The sequence below is a fragment of the Palaemon carinicauda genome, chromosome 37, assembly GCF_036898095.1.
Source record: "Palaemon carinicauda isolate YSFRI2023 chromosome 37, ASM3689809v2, whole genome shotgun sequence".
NCBI lineage: Eukaryota > Metazoa > Arthropoda > Malacostraca > Decapoda > Palaemonidae > Palaemon > Palaemon carinicauda.
The window spans coordinates 65,820,248-65,839,662 of record NC_090761.1 but is presented as its reverse complement, the minus strand read 5'-3'; the positions used below and the strand labels follow the sequence as shown (position 1 = coordinate 65,839,662).

General features: G+C 32.5%; 1 protein-coding gene across 2 annotated transcripts in view; it reads left to right on the top strand.

The window, feature by feature from the left end:
- Positions 1-19,415, top strand: part of LOC137629743 (NPC intracellular cholesterol transporter 1-like) — a 78,674-nt gene that overhangs the window by 49,221 nt on the left and 10,038 nt on the right. Inside the window, exons 2-19 of one of the 2 annotated variants that reach the window (XM_068361339.1) lie at positions 5,854-6,004; positions 7,470-7,682; positions 7,989-8,099; positions 8,379-8,569; positions 9,007-9,205; positions 10,714-10,839; positions 11,341-11,457; positions 13,020-13,237; positions 13,541-13,630; positions 14,075-14,241; positions 14,733-14,933; positions 15,123-15,312; positions 15,860-15,976; positions 16,662-16,842; positions 17,223-17,350; positions 17,596-17,673; positions 17,889-18,062; positions 18,237-18,400. In XM_068361339.1, the coding sequence (XP_068217440.1) occupies positions 5,854-6,004; positions 7,470-7,682; positions 7,989-8,099; positions 8,379-8,569; positions 9,007-9,205; positions 10,714-10,839; positions 11,341-11,457; positions 13,020-13,237; positions 13,541-13,630; positions 14,075-14,241; positions 14,733-14,933; positions 15,123-15,312; positions 15,860-15,976; positions 16,662-16,842; positions 17,223-17,350; positions 17,596-17,673; positions 17,889-18,062; positions 18,237-18,400 (2,816 nt within the window). The remainder of the gene's footprint in view (positions 1-5,853; positions 6,005-7,469; positions 7,683-7,988; positions 8,100-8,378; positions 8,570-9,006; positions 9,206-10,713; positions 10,840-11,340; positions 11,458-13,019; positions 13,238-13,540; positions 13,631-14,074; positions 14,242-14,732; positions 14,934-15,122; positions 15,313-15,859; positions 15,977-16,661; positions 16,843-17,222; positions 17,351-17,595; positions 17,674-17,888; positions 18,063-18,236; positions 18,401-19,415) is intronic. The other variant, XM_068361340.1, reaches the window with a different exon arrangement.

The following is a 19,415-nucleotide window of genomic DNA, read 5'->3' as shown; positions in this document are numbered from 1 at the left end:
GTGTGAACGTGTGAACGGGTGTCGAGCATCGAACCACAGTTGTTATTCAAACCTGCTAGAGGAAACATCATCAAAGAAATGAATAATGGCTGCCATTAATGAAAGCAAGAATGAGAAGGAAGTCGTACTTGATTTCATACATGCATATCGGGCTCATCCAGCTTTATGGAAAGTTAAATCAAAAGACTATTCCAATAAAGTGGCCAGAAACAAAGGAATAGCGGCTCTGCATGAAATATTGAAAGAACTTATTTCAAAGCCTTAATTTTAAAGCAATAAGCAAGTTGGTGTGTGAAAATTTCTCTCTTTATAGTAGCCAATCCTTCGTCCACTTTGATATTTTTTTCCTTCTTAGTGCCACTGCTAAAGCAATGGCTATCAAATCGTCCTGGTCGAGAGACATGTTGACGTTGTTTTAGCACGAGGCACACTGAGGTTCGATGTACTGTCTGAAAGCTCTTCGAGCCGTTCTACAAGTAGGTTCGACAACCGGGCTCGGCGAGCTGCTCGGCCGTGTAAACCCGCCTTAACAGATTCTCATCATGGCCGTGTGACCTCGGACTGGCTACCGTCCACAAAGGAAACTGCTGAATAGCGATGTATGCTACAGTAATGATGGCATTGAATGGAGCATATTTTTCTTCCAGTTGCTTGACCGAATGGAAAAATTTTCGTCCTTATTTGTTTGATTCGTTTTTTTTTTTTTTTTTTTTTTTTTTTTTTTTTTTTTTTTTTTTTTTTTTTTTTTTTTTTTTTTTTTTTTTTTGTAATGGACAGGGTATAATTATTGCATTTTGAGTTTATATTTAAGTTGAACGGCATCCAAGGGTTTGTCTTTGATGCCTTATTCTGTTGTTCAGTCTTTTAGCTCTTATTACTAAGAAAAATATTTGGTTTTTTATAATGGCTTTTGTTCAATTACTAGCAGAACGCAGTAATTAATGCAACTGAGGCAGCCAATGTTTTCAATCAAACTTAAAGAGGGTCTTCTACCAAAATAATGATAACACTTGCAAATGACAAACTTCATTTCGTATTCGTACAATCTTTTCCGGTTTGCGACTCCGTTTAAAGAGATACAGAGTAACTATGTATGTAGGAATGTGTGTACATGTCTCAATTTATAGGATATTTGTGTGTGCCTGTTTGTTTGTGTGTAACAAATAAAAATTCAAATATATTGGAAGGAAAATGACAACACACAAGACTATGTATGTGTATACATGTCTCCCTTTACATGATATATTAGTTAGTGTGTGTTTCTTTGTGTGTAACAAATAAGAATTCAAATATATTGGAAGGAAAATGACAACACACATGATGGTATATTGCAACTTCAACATCACCCTTCGGTGCATTCAGTGCAATTCTAATTTTACGCTGTGACGTGGAAAGATAAGTTTGGCATTTATTACCAATGACTTTGCATTGAAAGACGTGTTCTTATTCATAATATTTATAGTATCTCTGTTCAGAGGAAAGTGGAATGGACTGGTTAGGCCTAAGGTTTCCGAATGGAGATATATTTTGATGATCTATTCATTTTTTATTCATTTCTATGTGTGTAGGTTACCTTTTAATTTTTTTTTATCAGTTCATTATTTATCTTATTTCTGTATTTCCTTTCCTCGCTGGGGTATTTTCCCCGTTGGAGCCCTTGGGCTTGTAGCATCTTGTTTTTCCAACTTTGGTTTTAGTTTAGCTAGTATTATTAATAATAATAATAATAATAATAATAATAATAATAATAATAATAATAATAATCTCCCCTATATAATAAAGAGCAAGTGTCTGGATATATAGATAGATATTGATATGTGTATGTTTGTATGTCTGTCACAAAACACTCAAATATGTATATATCTCAACTCCTATTTAGATTAATGTATAATCGATTTAAAACCTAAATCTCCGTACATTTATGGTTGATAACGCAAAGCGAAAGACATAATTCTGTATAGCGTCGTAATTGATAATACGTAAGTAAAGACATACCAGATGTATATACTTTTTGCCTTGAACTGCGCTACCGGAGGCTAGCACCACTATATGCCGTCATCAACCAAATATACAGGTGTACAGTGTACCTCCGAACAGGGAAGTTCTTAAGGGGAGACCTGACGGGGGTGTGGGAGGGTCCCAGACGGTGCAGGAGTCTCTAGGGGGGTGTATGAGGGTCCCAGAGGGTGTAGGAGTCTCTAGGGGGGTGTATGAGGGCCCCAGACGGTGTAGGAGTCTCTAGGGGGGTGTATGAGGGCCCCAGACGGTGTAGGAGTCTCTAGGGAGGGGGTTTATGAGGGCCCCAGAGGGTGATTGCAAGGTGAAAGTGAGAATTCTGAGAAAGCTTGTCATTTCAAACGCAAACTGAGTCAAATGTAAGAATATCTTGGCTTCAGGCCTTCAGTTCAGTGCGTGGAAGGTTCTTACGATTGGAAAGAACGATTGGTTGGTACTATACAGTCACCTTTGACATATAGTTACTGCTGTGTAATGATGACCGGATATTTAACAGTTTTTCTCATGGCGTCAAAAGTGGAAATGAAATATCCGTACCTTAATTTGCTCAATGATTTTATAACTTTTTATCATTTCATTTCATAATTTTAAAGTTTAATAAGAAGAAAATGCGCATTTTTATATTTATTCTTTGCTAATAGTAGAAATACGACATTCTTTATCCGCTTTCCTTCTACGAGAATGACATCATTTTTAGAATCACCCCACCGTGACGTCACTGAAGGCTTACCAACCTAATCGACATTCGCTTTGCGTTGAGATTTAAATAATTTAATTATGTATTGAATTGAATATCGCTTCATATTTGTATTCTTTTCACCATTTTGCATCTTTAAAAGTTATATAGAATGTTTATAAGCTGTTAGTGTTTTGAATATGCATTTTACTTAATAATCTGATATATTAGACTAGTTGTCAACTGATTTGATGACGTCACTGCGTAGTCATCTCCCTTCTCGTAGGTGACGTCATATGTAACCGTTAAGGGTTTCCGGACCATACTACTAGTTCTTTAAGTTTTATTCTACGAAACAAAGTTCTCCAAATTTTATTCTAAGAAGCAAATCTTTGAAAAGAGAAATTACGTCTTATTACATAAATACTTGAGTTTGCCTTCGTTTAGTATGATAAATATGAAATGCATTATTTTCATTTGCTCCATTTTTAGAAAGAGAATTGTCTTCCATCTTGGATTCATCTCAGGGTCATGTGAATTATTCCCTTGGTTTAAGTAAATTATTGTTTTTGTATTGTAACGGCGTTGAATTTTTCACATGATAAATCTCGTTACTAATGCTAAGGATGGTTAAATGGCCTGTTTTATTCTAATCTTATCAGAAGATACTGTTTACTTTTGAATAACACACACACACACACACACACACACACACACACACACACACACATATATATATATATATATATATATATATATATATATATATATATATATATATATATATATATATAAGTATATACTGTAAACTGTATATATGATGAATGGAGCTTCTAGTTCAAGAAGGAAACAACGGGTGAAATCTAACAGAGGCCCTATAACGTCAATAGTCGTAGATGATATATATATATATATATATATATATATATATATATATATATATATATATATATATATATATATATATATTATATATATGTATATATATATATATATATATATATATATATATATATATATTATATATATGTATATATATAATATATATATATATATATATATATATATATATATTATCTGGTGATAAAAATTAACAGTTTGATCTATCTTACCTCATATCTTCCGGGATTTTGATAACGAAATATTGTACTGTACTGTAGTATCGTGCAATGACTTTTTAAAGTTTTGATATCTTCAAATGTTAACTAAATCTTCTGATAAAATCATAAGAATTCCTATCATAAGACGATTATGTTGAAAAGTTTGCAGTTAGCTTTATTTCTTGTTTTTAAAATACTTTGTTTTAATTGCTCATTACTACTCATATCGTTTATTTATTTCCTTATTTCTTTTCCTCGCTGGGCTATTTTCCCTGTTGGAGCCCTGGGGCTTATAGCATCTTGCTTTTCCAAGTAGGGTTGTAGCTTAGCTAGTAATAAAAAAATAGTAATGATGATGATATTAACCTTATTTCTTTTCCTCACCGGGTTATTTTCCCTGTTGGAGCCCTTGGGCTTATATCATCTTGCTTTTCCAAGTAGGGTTGTAGCTTAGCAAGTAATAATAATAATAATAATGTTGATGATATTATTAATAATAATAATAATAATAATAATAATAATAATCACCATTATGCGAATGTTTCATTACAAGTTTCTGTAAAGTACATCAGAAATATCCTTCATGATAACAAGTTTATGCTTATTCACGATTTAAATGTTATTGATAATACTTTTATGCTTATCTGTTGCATAAATATAATTGGTAATAACAAGTTTATGCTTATTCGTTACTGTTTAATGCTTTTGGTGGTGTTATACCATATTATTATTATTATTATTAGTAGTAGTAGTAGTAGTAGTAGTAGTATTTGTATTGTTATTATTATTATTATTTGCTAAGTTACAACCCTAGATGGAAAAGCAGGATGCTATAATCCCGGGGACTCCAACAGAGAAAATAGTCCAGTGAGGAAAGGAAACAAGGAAAAAAATATGATATAAAATATAGTACAGATATACAGATATTCTAACTCATTTACATTTAAATTACTGTGTATTCGTCATCATCTCCTACGCCTATTGACGCAAAGGGCCTTGGTTAGATTTCGCCAGTCGTCTCTATCTTGAGCTTTTAAATCAATACTTCTCCATTCATCGTCATCTACTTCACGTTTTATAGTCCTCAGCTATGTAGGCCTGGGTCTTCCAACTCTTCTAGTGCCTTGTGGAGCCTAGTTAAAAGTTTGGTGAACTAACCTTTCTTGGGGAGTGCGAAGAACATTCCCAAACCATCTCCATCTACCCCTCACCATGATTTCATCCACATTATTATTATTATTATTATTATTATTATTATTATTATTATTATTATTATCATCATCATCATCATCATCTAAGCTACAACCCTAGTTGGAAAAGCAGGGCTCCAACATGGAAAAGAGCTCAGTGGGGTTAGGGAATAAGGAAATTAACTACAAGAGAACTTTAAAAACAATAACATTAAAATAAATCTTTCATACATAAACTTTAAAAAACTTCAAAATAACAAGAGTATAAAAACTTTGTAATCTCCTTTTGCTGTGTAGTACAAGGATCAAATTTCTATTGGTTTGGTTTTAAAACTATATTCCCTTTTCTATATGTATGTCTACATTTTTATATATCTATATCAATATTTACTTCTTTTTTTAATTGATGATATTTTAGTTGTATTATTGCCCGAAGAGCTCTGCTCCTCATGGGCTTGGACTGAGTATTTTTTTTTGTATATATTTTGTATGTAAATATTTTTTTTTCCAATAAATATTATTGTTATTGTTATTATTATTATTATTATTATTATTGTTACTATTATTATTATTACTGTTATTAATATTATTATTGATATTATTACTATTATTATTATTACTATTATTATTATTACTATTATTATTACTATTATTATTTTTATTATTATTATTATTATTATTATTATTATTATTATTATTACTGTTATTAATATTATTATTGATATTATTATTATTACTATTATTAATATTATTATTAATATTATTATTATTATTATCACTATTATTACTATTGTTATTATTTATTATTATTATTATTATTATTATTATTATTATTATTATTATTTGATATTATTATTATCCTTTTCTCCAGGTCGAATGTGGTCGCTGCGTGTGGTACAAAGAGTGTGGGACGAACGAGAGAGGGAATCTCAATTGTGGGTATAATGGCACTGCCAAAGCCATCTCTGACAAGGGAGTCAAAATCCTGTCAGACACTTGTCCCGAGCTGGTATCCGAATTCAGTAAGTGCATTCTAAAAGGAAAATATTATTCCTTATGTACTGATATAAAGTTTAAAATTTTTTTTTGAGTAACAATTTGCCTGTTCTTTTTTTTTTTTTTTTTTTTTTTTTTTTTTTTTTTTTTTTTTTACACTCAACAGAAAGTGGGAATCCTTTCAGTCTCCATCAATGCATATATCATTTTTATATTAATGCTATATATTTATTTTTATATTACTGCAATATATTTATTTTTATATTAGTGCGATATATTTATTTTTATATTAGTGCGATATATTTATTTTTATATTACTGCAATATATTTATTTTTATATTAGTGCGATATATTTATTTTTATATGACTGCGATATATTTTTTTGTATAGTTCTGCAATATATTTATTTTTTATATTACTCCAATATATTTATTTTTATATTACTCCAATATATTTATTTTTATATTACTCCAATATATTTATTTTTATATGACTGCAATATATTTTCAGTTTTAGCCAAAGGAAGTTCTATTTAGTCTATCCTTTAGGACTTTTGTTATAAAGATAGACAAATTTTTTGACAAACAATTAGAATGGTCGCTTTTGATAAATATTACTACAATATATTGTCAGTTTTAGCCAAAGGAAGTTCTATAATAGTCTTTATACAGTAGTTATTGGTTAGAATAGTTTGTTGACAAACATCTGTTGCTTCCTCAATATATTTCAATTTTGATGTTTTATTTTGCTGCATATATACCTTGAAAATTTTATATTACTGCAATATATTTTCATATCTGGCCAGATGAAATCTATAATTGTCAGTACCTTAATGGTATTTATTTATTTTCTTTAATACTGTGATTATAAGGGTAGAATATTTTGTTGGCAGGAACCCCTGTTGTGCTTTTTTTTTAATAGATTGCAATTCATATGTCTTATTTTATTGTATATATACCTTGGTAATTTTATATATATTTTATTTTATGTATTTTATATATATATATATATATATATATATATATATATATATATATATCTATATATATATATATATATATATATATATATATATATATATGTATATGTATATATATACAGTATATATATATATATATATATATATATATATATATATATATATATATATATATATATTTATGTATATATATAAATTATATATATATATATACATATATTTTATATTTTTATATATTTATATTTATATTTTATTTTTTGGGCAGATGAATCTCTATGATTGTCTTTACCTTATAGTTACTTGTTAGAATATTTTGGTGACTAACAACTGTTGTTTATTTTTAAGAGATTGCCATTCTTATATTCTCATTTGATAAATTTATATTACTGCAATATATTTTCATTTCTAGCCAGAGGAAGATCTATAATTATCTGTACGTTGATAATTTTTATTACTGCGCTGCAATATATTGGCAGAGGAACCTTAACGGCATTTGTATTTTTTCCTATCAGTGACGGATGACGGAACTCTGAACACTTGTTGCGATGACAGACAAGCCGAATCGATGTCTAGATCCTTAGATATGATGAAGATGTTCCTTGTGCGGTGTCCAGCCTGCATGCGTAACATCAGGATCCCTTTCTGCTACATGACTTGCTCGCCATACCAGTCTGATTTCATTGAACCAGTTGAATATGTTCCGGCTACTAATCCAAGCAAGAAAGGTATATAACCTCAGGACCTCAGAAGCGATTACTTGGATTAACTTGTATTTGTTATAAACATTTCATATAACCTGTAGATTAGGTCAGAATCAAAAGATTCTATCTCTAAATATGATATCATCCTGTGTAGAAACCATTTGAATGTTTTAATAATTCTTGGGGACCTGTATCAACCCATTACAATGTTTTTTAATCAGTTACACTTATATCTTACAATGTTTTGTCCTGTAGAGATGAAGGTTCCCCTGCTGTATAGGACCAGAAAAGCACCCCTTAAAGTAAAGTTAATCGGGTTCTCTTTTACAGGTGAAAGCATGCTTGTTGACTTGAAATTGTACATGTCCAAAGACTTTGTGGACAAACTCTATGCTTCTTGCCGAGACGTTGTCTCACCTTCAACAAACGACCGAGTTATGGGTAAGTGCCAAAGGTTATGAAATATAGGACTTGATTGTTTATTCTGTATGGGCCCTGTTCATCTTGACAATTTAAAAGTTTGCTGAGGAAACCTACATACCTATCAGAAAGTCATGATACTTTCTTGAATTAATTGCAAAATATCCTCCTTATGACTCGATTGTTTATTTTGTAAGGGACCTGTTCATCCTGAAAATTTAAAAGTTTACCGATTGAACCTATACATCTGTATCAAAAAGTCTTGAAAGTTTCTGGAATTAATTGCAAAATATCCTCCAGGTTTCTTTTGTGGTGACTGGGGTGCGGCTCAGTGCACAGGCGAAAGGCTGTTCACCTATCTGGGTGACAAAAAGAGCAATGTTTACACCCCCATCAACATTCAGTACCAATACCTGAAATCACAAGACGACGCTCCAGAGGGCATTTTGCCTCTCAACCAAACTGCGCAGCCGTGTCACGAAGAGTTTGAGGTAAGTGTATGATGCAGTTGGAAGTTGAGGAATAAATCTTGTCAGAATTTTTATAGTTACCCATATGTATTATAGCCACGAAAGGAAAAATGAAAAGACTTAATTGGTGTTAATACTCTCGTCCAGTTAGTGACAACCAATGGACTCCCCATGAGTCCATCGGTGTCTGTTAAAGATATATATCCCAAGTTTGTTTATCCTTAACTTGCTTGAAAACAAGTCATTTCTGTGTTATACAATTTTTATAAGTTTTAAGTAGATATTGTTTTCAGTAAAAAGCATATGTCCCAAGTCTATCTATTCTTAACGCTGTTGAATACAATACCAATCTGTTTGAATACAGTACAGTAGTGTTTTGTTATGAGATATAAACTTGTTTGAAACCAAGTTATCTGGAGTCATTTATTCTTATTGTAACCACTTGTGCCATCTTTCAGGGGAGCGTAGCTTGTTCTTGTGCAGATTGCCACAGTTCTTGTCCCATTATCCCGGACACGTGGGATGCCCCTGGAGAACCCTGGATCATGTTTGGCTACGACGGATTGGCCGTAGCTATGGCCCTCACTGCGGTGCTTTTCTCCGTCACCTTCCTCGTGGTCTTTGCATACTGCCACAAACGCAATAAGAGATACACAGGTAAGATGACCTTCTGTGAAACTAAAGTATCCCTATTTGTTATTCACAGTAGATAGGATTTGTTTTATATTAATACTGTAGTTATATGTACAGTACTGTATTTTGTAGGTTGTATTTGTAGTTTTGAAAAAAAATTACTGTATACTGTAGTACAGTACAGTACTGTATAATGTATTACCTGTAGTATTTTTGTTTATTTAGACTTTTTTTTTGAAGTACATTTAGTTTGCTTTTTTTCATGTCACATAGCTTGCAATTTCTATTAGGTACTGTTTTTTTTTTTTTTTTTTTTTTTTTTTTTTTTTTTTTTTTGCGGGGGGGGGGGGGGGGGGTGCCGTGGATAATTCTCTGTTTTAATCAATACCAAAATGTAGAATATGTAGATCCTTACATAAACAGTGTTATGCAATATGTTCTACATTTTATGAAGCATATAGTACTTGAAAAATTTACTGTATTCATTATACAATATTTCTTCAGTTAGTAGAAATTTCATTAAACAACTTGACAATGGAAAAGATATGGTTCATTTACATTGAACAGAACTCATCAGTTTACACATTCCTGTACTAAATTAATTTTGAATATTCGTCATACAGTTCGACATTGTTTTACATAAGAAATACCCTTTTTAATAAAAATTCTTTAAACCATTATTTTTGATACATTGCTCTAATTCTGCATCATAATTTCAAGTATCTTTTGACAATTAGTTGCAGATAATTTATTAAAAGATATTAGTGTTCTTATTTTGTTTTCTTTTAGATAATATCTTCAACTACTATGAGATATTACTACTACTTTTATATAATTTTCTTTAGTTTGCAAACACAGTATATAATTTTCCCATAAACTACTGCCCTCTTTGGACAGATTAAAGTTATTTTTCATTAAGTCCAAATGATGCAATTTCACATATAGTGCTTTAGTTGATTTTTTTTCCTTTGCTGTAACCTTGCAGAGAGTGTCAAGCTGTTGATTATGCTCATTAAGTTTAAAAATGGGCAGCAGCAGAACCCAAATCCAGGTATAGGATTGCAAGGGATTTGTGTAAAAGATTTGGCAGTTTTACGCCGAGATTTTTTAAACCCATTTGTCTGAATTTTTATCCTGATACCCTACCATCTAATAGATTTGTTTCAGTTATGAAGTTGAATATTAATGTAGAATATAAATTGGAATTTTTTTTTTTTTTTTTTTTTTTTTTTTTTTTTTTTTTTTTTTGAGAAGCACATGCATGGGGACATGTGTTGTTCCTATTATCCTTTGCATTGCATGATGAGTGTGACAGATAAGTAGATTATATTGTTGATATAGTAGGACAATTGTATACTGAATATTACAAAATCATTAAGATTTGTTTTTCTTGGTCATTCTGTAGAATATTTCCTGGGTTAGATGTGGGACATATTATTCAATGACTAAAGTATTAGATTATTAACAGTGATTTTGATCTACTTAGCAACTTGGTAGAATAATACTAATAAGAAAAAAAAATCCTTGTGTAGCGGTGATGGTAGAGCGTAAGATGCGTAATCCGGAGGAGATCCGAACAGCTGTTGGTCGCCGCCTTGCACATTTATCTGATCCCCAAGCCCAGTTTGCTGGTGAAGATGAGAACTCTTTGCTGCATGGTGAGTACGAGGCTCTGTAAAACTGTAGAGGGTATTCAGTTTGTTTATAGAATTTTCTTATGAAAGGATATTTTGAATTAACAAAATAGAACTGTGTACAAAAGTTTCGAATGTAGTTTTTTGTACTTACTACGAGCTTTTCTGTTAGTATCTTGGTATTTATTAAACTTCAGTGAGAGTACACTTCAAAATTTGTCATTTTTTGATTCACCAGCATTAAACTAGAGTACAGTATAGTATGTTAACCAGTTATTTTTTGATGGAATGGTGTTTTTTCAAGCTGAACTATCCTATTAGTTTTGTAATTTACTCTCAAGTTATTTTATAATGGAATGGTGTTTCTTTCAGGCCTAACTATCCAATCAATTTTGTAATTTATTCTTCATTTATTTTATGAGGGAATGATGTGCTTTTTTTTTAGGCTGTACAGTACTATCTTCCTTTTTTTGTAATATACTCTCGGTAAAATTTGTGCACTACTTATATTTCTCACCATTTCAGGAAAACCAACAGGTGATATGCCAGAGGTAGTAATGCATGACGAATTGTCAATGTCTGAACGCATTACCAATTGGACGCAAACAACAGTTGATCATCTCTTTACCAAATGGGGCAATTGTGAGTATTTTTAATTTGTAAACAGAGCAAAAGCTAATTAAATGAAATATGTGTACAGGCAGTTTTGGTGAAAGAAAAATTATAGTCGCGTGTAGACATTTGTATAATAAATCAGTAGTGTTAAGGCTGACTAAAATTAGGCAGCTGTTGGATTTAAAAACATTCCAATTAAAGGACCCACCCTTGGAATGCATTTCATTCTGATGAAGGGGACTTGCTAAACAATTTTTACAAAAGTTACATCAATACTATAGAATTTTTTATTTGTTTTGAATTAATATTCTTATAAGTTCACCGTGTAAGGGGTAGTGCCATCAATGCACCTTATAGGATGCACTGTAGGCATCACTAAGTACCTGTGCAATGTTTTACTGGCCCTGAGCAGCACTTGTTTTGTACGGGTTGTGGTAGCTGATGTGGTAATGTCCCTGACTGGTGAATGCCAGATTGGGGTTCGAGTCCAGCTCAAATTTGCTGGTTTCTCTGGTTGCTGCAACTTCACCATCCTTGTGAGCTTATGATGGCGGTTTTGGGGGGGCCTATAGGTCTGTCTGCCGAGTCATCAGCAGCCATTGCCCTGCCCTCCTTGGATGGAGAGGGGCCTTGGGCACTGATCATATGTATATATAGGATGGTCAGTCTCTAGGCCATTGTCCTGCTTTCTATGGCAATAACAATATCACCTGCCTCTGGCATTCATGAACCTTTCTATTTTACCTCCGTTCCCACTTATTTTCTTCAATCTCGTCGTCCAACCTCTTCTAACTTTTACTCCATAGTACAAGTAGATGGACAACACTTAATTGCCTGACAGACGCAAGCATCAGGCTATATAGCTCAAATTCATAAATACAATCCATATATAATTCATTCATATTGTAGGTAGTAGGTTGGCCATGGCACCAGCCACCCTTTGAGGTACTACCACTAGAGTGTTATGGCATCTTTTGATTGGCCAGACAGTACTACATTACATCCTTCTCTCTGGTTACGGTTCATTTTCCCTTTGCTTACACATACACTGAATATTCTGGCCTATTCTTTACATATTCTCCTCTGTCCTCCTACACCTGACAACACTGAGATTCCAAACAATTCTTCTTCACTCAAGGGTTTACTGTACTGTAATTGTTCAGTGGCCACTTTCCTCTTGGTAAGAGTAGAAGAGACTTTAGCTATGGTAAGCAGCTCTTCTAGGAGAAGGACAGTCCAAAATCAAACCATTGTTCTCTAGTCTTGAGTAGTGCCATAGCCTCTGTACCATGGTCTTCCACTGCCTTGGGTTAGAGTTCTCTTGCTTGAGGGTACACTCGGGCATACTATTCTATCTAATTTCTCTTCCTCTTGTTTTATATAGGCGATATTTTATTTTAATGATGTTGCTCTTAAAATATTTTATTTTTCCCCTTTTTCCTTTCCTCACTGGGCTATTTTCCCTGTTGGAGCCCCTAGGTTTTATAGCATCCTGCTTTTCCAACTAGAGTTGTAACTTAACAAGTAATAATATTAATAATGATTGGGAAACAAAAATGCCTGTTAACATTGAATATTTTTCTTTTCAGTGTGTGCTGGTCACCCTTGGAAAGTAATGGCCGTTGGACTGTGCGTTGCTGCTTCCTTGTGTATTGGCATACTCTTCCTGCAGATTACAACAGATCCTGTTGATCTTTGGGCATCCCCAAATTCACGTGCCCGCATCGAGAAAAATTACTATGACGAAAACTTTGAGCCATTCTTCCGCACAGCTCAGATTTTTATCCGACCAATAGGTTTTGAAAAGGTTAGTAAAGTATTTTCAATGGCGCATTTTTGTACGAGTTTCTGAGAATAAAATTTGTTTGAAAATATTCATTCTGGATTCGTTGCGCGGACATACTGCGTATCATTTCCCTACCTTAGATGAATTAATGCTTTGGTGTTTTAACAGTGTTGAACTTTTCACATGATAAATCGTGTAATAAATATAGAAACGGTTGTTATAGGGCCTGTTTTATCCTAATCACCTTATCAGAAAATAATGTTTACTTTTGGATAACAGACACACATTTTTTTGTTGATTTTAAGAAAGCAATTTTTTCCACAGTTTGATTACAAGAATGATACGTATGGACCAGTGTATAACATGACCTTCCTGCGAGAGGTTTTGAGGCTTCAGAACTACATCACGGAAGAGGTACAGTAATTTTGTAACCTAGTCTGTGTGTAAAAATTGAGCTTTCAATTATTCATACCTCGTACTATTATTTTAGTAAATAGGTAAAAATTTATATTAACGGAAAGACCACAAATGGGCAAGTGTTTACTTACTGTCAACTATGACATAGTGTTGATTGTGCAAAATTTTAACACATGACCTCTAGATGTATTTTTAATAATTTTTAGTTTTTGAATTAAATGTGGTTGGTGTTAGAGTACCATATATTTTACTGAAAATAAAAAAAAAAATAGAAAAACTAATTTTTTTGTCATAAAACAGATTTATCGAAGAAAGCAAAATACATCATAGAGGTACAGTAGCAGGAAAATTTTGGAAGTTAGATAACATGAATTGATTTCCCAATATGTATCAAAAATGTTTTTGAAATGGACAATTTAACACTTATTTTTACTATTGCAGCTTGAAGCTGAAGTGGAAGGAAGTACTGTGCGATTAGCAGACATTTGTAACAAACCGTTGGCACCAGATAATGTGAACTGTAATATTCAGTCAGTTTTGAACTTCTGGCAAAATGATGAGGAGAAACTGATGAAGTCTACACCTCTCGAGGCAAAGTCTTGCATCGGGTAAGGTTGCTCTTTCTCATTAAAGCAAAACCAAAATTTATAGGCAGTCACATCATCTTTGGGTCATTTGACTTTAAGTAAGTAAGACGGCATTTGCGATATGAAATGGGACTATTTGTTGACCCATGTAACTGAAAATCGTAGATATGTGAGTTAGGTGAAACTTACCATAGGGCAAAATTTAATGATTCAACTTACAAACAGCTTTTGTAACCTAATAAGTTTGTAAGTTTAGGGTTGAAGACTTTTTGTACCAGTTACAGTATTCCAGGTAATGTCTTCATCAAAGTGGATATTGCAGACTCTTATTTTGCTATGATTGTTCAAATCATTGGTACCGACAGGCAATTATAATGATTATTGTTGTGTGAATACCTCTCTTTGATGCATACCATAAATACTATGGATTTTTCTGATACATCATTAGCCTGTATGCTGTGAAAATCCAAAGTCAAAATCCAAGGGTTTAACACTTGTTATTTAAATTTCAGAAATGCTTACCAAGAGCAGTGCTTGGGAACATATGGTGGTCCAGTACTAACTCATGTGGCACTTGGTGGATTTCTCGAAGGAAATCAGACTCTGTCGGAAAATCCCAATTATTTAAAGGCCGATACATTAGTTATTACTTTACCCATCAGTAATTATTTCAATACATCTCTATTAGCACCTGCTTTGGCTTGGGAGAAAGCGTAAGTGGTTTATTGAAATCTGTTTTGTTCATTTTTCTCTTTACAGATTAGTTTATGCAAGGATCATACTTATGAATATTACATTTATTGAATTTTTCATAAAAAATTATGATTATCATCCTTACATTATCATAAGTGTTATTTGCATTTCTTTTGCAAAATAAGTGTTAATGGTATTTCTTTTTACAGATTTAATGATTATATGCTCAAGTACTCTCATCCAATGATGGACCTTGCATTCCGTTCCGAACGTTCTATCGAAGACGAACTTGTACGCATGAGCAAGTCCGATGTGCCGACTGTCATCATATCTTACATCATCATGTTCCTCTACATTGCCCTGGCATTGGGTCACACGAATCAACTCTCACGGTTGTTGGTACGTATTAATTACTCTAGATCAAAGTTTGGACATTTAGCTTTAAATTGAGTGATTTTGCAGATCTTGCTATATAGGCTTGTCATCCTTAAAGTATAGTATTGCATATGATATCTAATTACGTAGCTAATAGGTTTCATAATAAGGAAATTGAGTAATTTTCATTTTACTTGTTATTTATATTTCACTTTTTAAAGGGTTTATTAAACAAAAAAAAATATTACAATTTGGAATTTTCAAGTTGTCCTTTTAGTAGCGCCATTCTCATTGTATTTGCACAATTCTTAATACTACTACGCACCGTTTTTTTTTTTTTCATTATAATGGAAATAATATTTAACATCGAACTTTAACCTAAGGTACTTTATGTTTTGAAACGGAAATCTCTTTGTGATTTTGAGTTTCTAATTCCATCAGACATCAAGAGTAAATATTGCAATTGACCTTTGCCTGTTCTCCCAAATTTTTCTTTAGGTAGTAGATGACTTGAGTTTTAAAATCAACCATATTTCGAAAGGTCATGCTTAAAGTATTATTTTTCTTTCAGATTTATACCAAAGTAACCCTTGGTCTTGGAGGAGTTCTCATTGTGTTGGTGTCTGTGTTCTCAGCTGTAGGATTTTATGGCTACGTTGGAGTCCCTTGCACTATGCTAATCATTGAGGTAAGATAAAGGGTCTAATATTTTGTTCATGATGCTTGGTTTGTTCTTTAGTAAGGGGTAAGATGCTGGCGAAAGCTAGAAAAGGCCAATGAAGAATAATCTAGATTTAAGAAGCTGTATTCAATTTTGTAAGATCAAATTTTGAGAAAAAATCATTATTGATAAAAAGTTATTCTGCATATTATACCAGGTATATGTTATTAACCCTTTTACCCCCAAAGGACGCACTGGTACGTTTCACAAAACACATCCCTTTACCCCTATGGACGTACCGGTACGTCCTTGCAAAAAACTTGCTATTTACAATTTTTTGAAAATATTTTTGATAATTTTTTGAGAAACTTCAGGCATTTTCCAAGAGAATGAGACCAACCTGTTAGAGCAATTTAAAAAAAAAAATACTGCAAAATCTGCTTGAAAAAAAATAACCCCTTGGGGGTTAAGGGTTGGAAAGTTCCAAATAGCCTGGGGATAAAAGGGTTAAGACTGAGGACTTGGCATTTGTGTATATGTATAATACCAGATGGCTACTCTTGCTTTACTAAACTTAACCCTTGGTTGAAAATCCATGGTTTCAGACTAGTAATCATTTGCTTGTTTGTATATATTTATATACATTTTGAAAGATTTTAAATACTTCAGGACACATTCTTGCATATATATAGTTATGCTTGATTTCTTGCAGGTTATTCCATTCCTTGTGCTAGCTGTTGGCGTCGACAACATTTTCATTCTGGTCGAAGCTTATGCTGGTTTAGAACGAAATGAGGAGGACACACGAGCGAGCTTGATCGGCAGAGCTGTCGGTGCTGTTGGCCCTTCTATGCTGTTGTCTTCAATTTCTCAGTCTTGTTGTTTCTTCCTTGGTTAGTGTTACCAACAAGATTTTAACATGTTTTTAATGAAAGGTTTATTGTGATGTCAGAGAATGCAGCTTTTTCTTTTTTTTCTGTAAATTGTTAAGAAAGTAGAAATAATTTGTTGAGTTTTTGTAGAAGTAGAAATTTATTGTGCTATCAAAAATTGCAGCTTTTTCCTTTAGTGAATTGGTAAAACAGTAGAAATAATAAATGGATTTTTGTTGGAAGAAGTAGAAATTTATAGTGATATCAAAGAATACAACTTTTTCTTTTTATGAATTGGTGAAAAAGTATAAATATTAAATTGATTTTCAAGGGAAGAAGTATTATAATATCTTGACAAGTTATATTATGTGCCTCTATTGATTATTGCAAATATATTGCAGGTGCCTTGTCCGATATGCCAGCAGTGCGAGCGTTTGCCATGTATGCAGGGATGAGTTTGTTGATCAACTTCATCCTGCAGATGACCCTCTTTGTTGCACTCTTTTCACTTGATGTTGCCAGAGAGGAGGTACATATTTCCTTTTAATGCCATCTTTGTATTTAGAATACTGTTTACTAAATTTAGACTTTTTTTTCTTAAGTATTGTTATTTTTTTGAGGGACAAAACTTAAGTTTATATTTCATGGAATTAAAGTAAAGTTATTATTAACACTGACATCTTGCTGGTAATTTTGAAAATACCGGTTTTGATTTTTGCCTTCAAATTGATTTTGAGAATTTTGTGTTAGTAAAGATGTTTCGTGTAATTTCAGGATAATCGATTTGATGTTTGCTGTTGCATACGACAAAATAAAGTTGAGAAGGACCCTGATAGCCGATTCTTGCACAAGGTATTACATCTGAACGCTTTGAAATTCTCCTTGTAATAAAAGTGGAAAGTATTGAGAATATAATCACATACATTATAATGTACAGTACCATGATTTCAGTTATGGTACTTATTCCTCTTCCTATTCAGAGGAACTTTGGTTATGCATGAAAATATGTTATTCTGATTAAGAATAGTAAATCTCGTCTTGTACTCATCAAAGCATTTTAATTCCAGTTGTTTGAGACAACGTATGCACCTTTCTTGATGAGGCCTTGGGTCCGAGCGGTGGTGATTGTAATTTTCATGTTTTGGTTATGTGCATCTGTGGCCATGGTGCCACACATAGAGGTTGGACTGGAAGAAGAGCTTTCTATGCCAGATGATTCGTATGTTCTTAAATATTTCGAGGTATGTTATTTTGAAATGCTAAGTAAACATGTTTTTGTTTTTTGTTATTATATTTTCAGATTTTGTAAAGCCTATATGTGTTGCTTGGATGATATTATGTAACTGAGAGTTTTAGAAAGTGTATTTGTATTAAATATATTTACTGTATACTATATGAATGCGTTCATTCTACAGTATTTGGAGAAATATGGCTGCGTTGGAGTTCCAGTCTACTTTGTACTTAAGGATGGGTACAATTTTACGGATTATAATATGCAAAATAAAATATGTTCGCATTTGGGATGTAACAAAGATGCACTTTTGATTCAGTTGAAGCTGGCTTCGCAAATTCCTAACAGGTAAGTTCTTTAAGATTGGTTTTTAGATTAGTTTGTTTCACCATTAATCCGTTAGTCACATACAGCCCTTATTCATGATCTTTGAGCTTCCCAGATCATCAGACCATTATTTATTGGGCAGAAAATTTTTAGTTGCTCTATGTCACCACTAATCCGTTAGTCACATACAGCCCTTATTCATGATCTTTGAGCTTCCCAAATCATCAGACCATTATTCATTGGGCAGAAAATTTTTAGTTGCTCTATGCATACGCCACCTAAAGCCACTGTTTCAAAGCAATGACATGCTTCACTGGTTTGTGGACTAAAACCTTGTTCCTTATCTATGATAGATGATTCGTCTTTCTGTCTTGAAGTTTTCAGTTTCTTCTCCATTGTTTTTCCAATTATGGCATCATTAAGACGAAAGTTGTGTAGTTACATTATTAAAAGAGTAAGTCTGGCTATCGTGCCTGAATGTTTAAGTTTTATTTTGTCACAAATGTTTGTTTTACCCATAAGATTTATCCAATACAAAATTACGCTGCTTGAAATGTTGCTACATTGCTACTTTTTGAAACCCAAACCTCTCTTTCAGTACCCTGCATCCTTCCACTTAGAGTGTTAACATCTTTATTCTTTGAGAATTAAATGTGATGGTTTTTTATGAAAACTTATAGAGAATATAACAACTTCATATCCACTGACTCTGAAACTGTTCCAGCCGTCATGAAAAGTGACACAGGATATTGATGTGAACTTGTTGCTCAGGGGCTATAGGTGGCACATGTGCAATGTTACTACTGAGTGTATTAAAACAGTGAATGGTTTGGGATATGTGGAGACCATAAACATGTAGTTTATATTATTATTATTATTATTATTATTATTATTATTACTATCCAAGCTACAACCCTAGTTGGAAAAGCAAGATGCTATAAGCCCAGGGGCTCCAACAGGGAAAAATAGCTCAGTGAGGAAAGGAAATAAGGAAATAAATAAATGAAGAGAACAAATTAACAATAAATCATTCTAA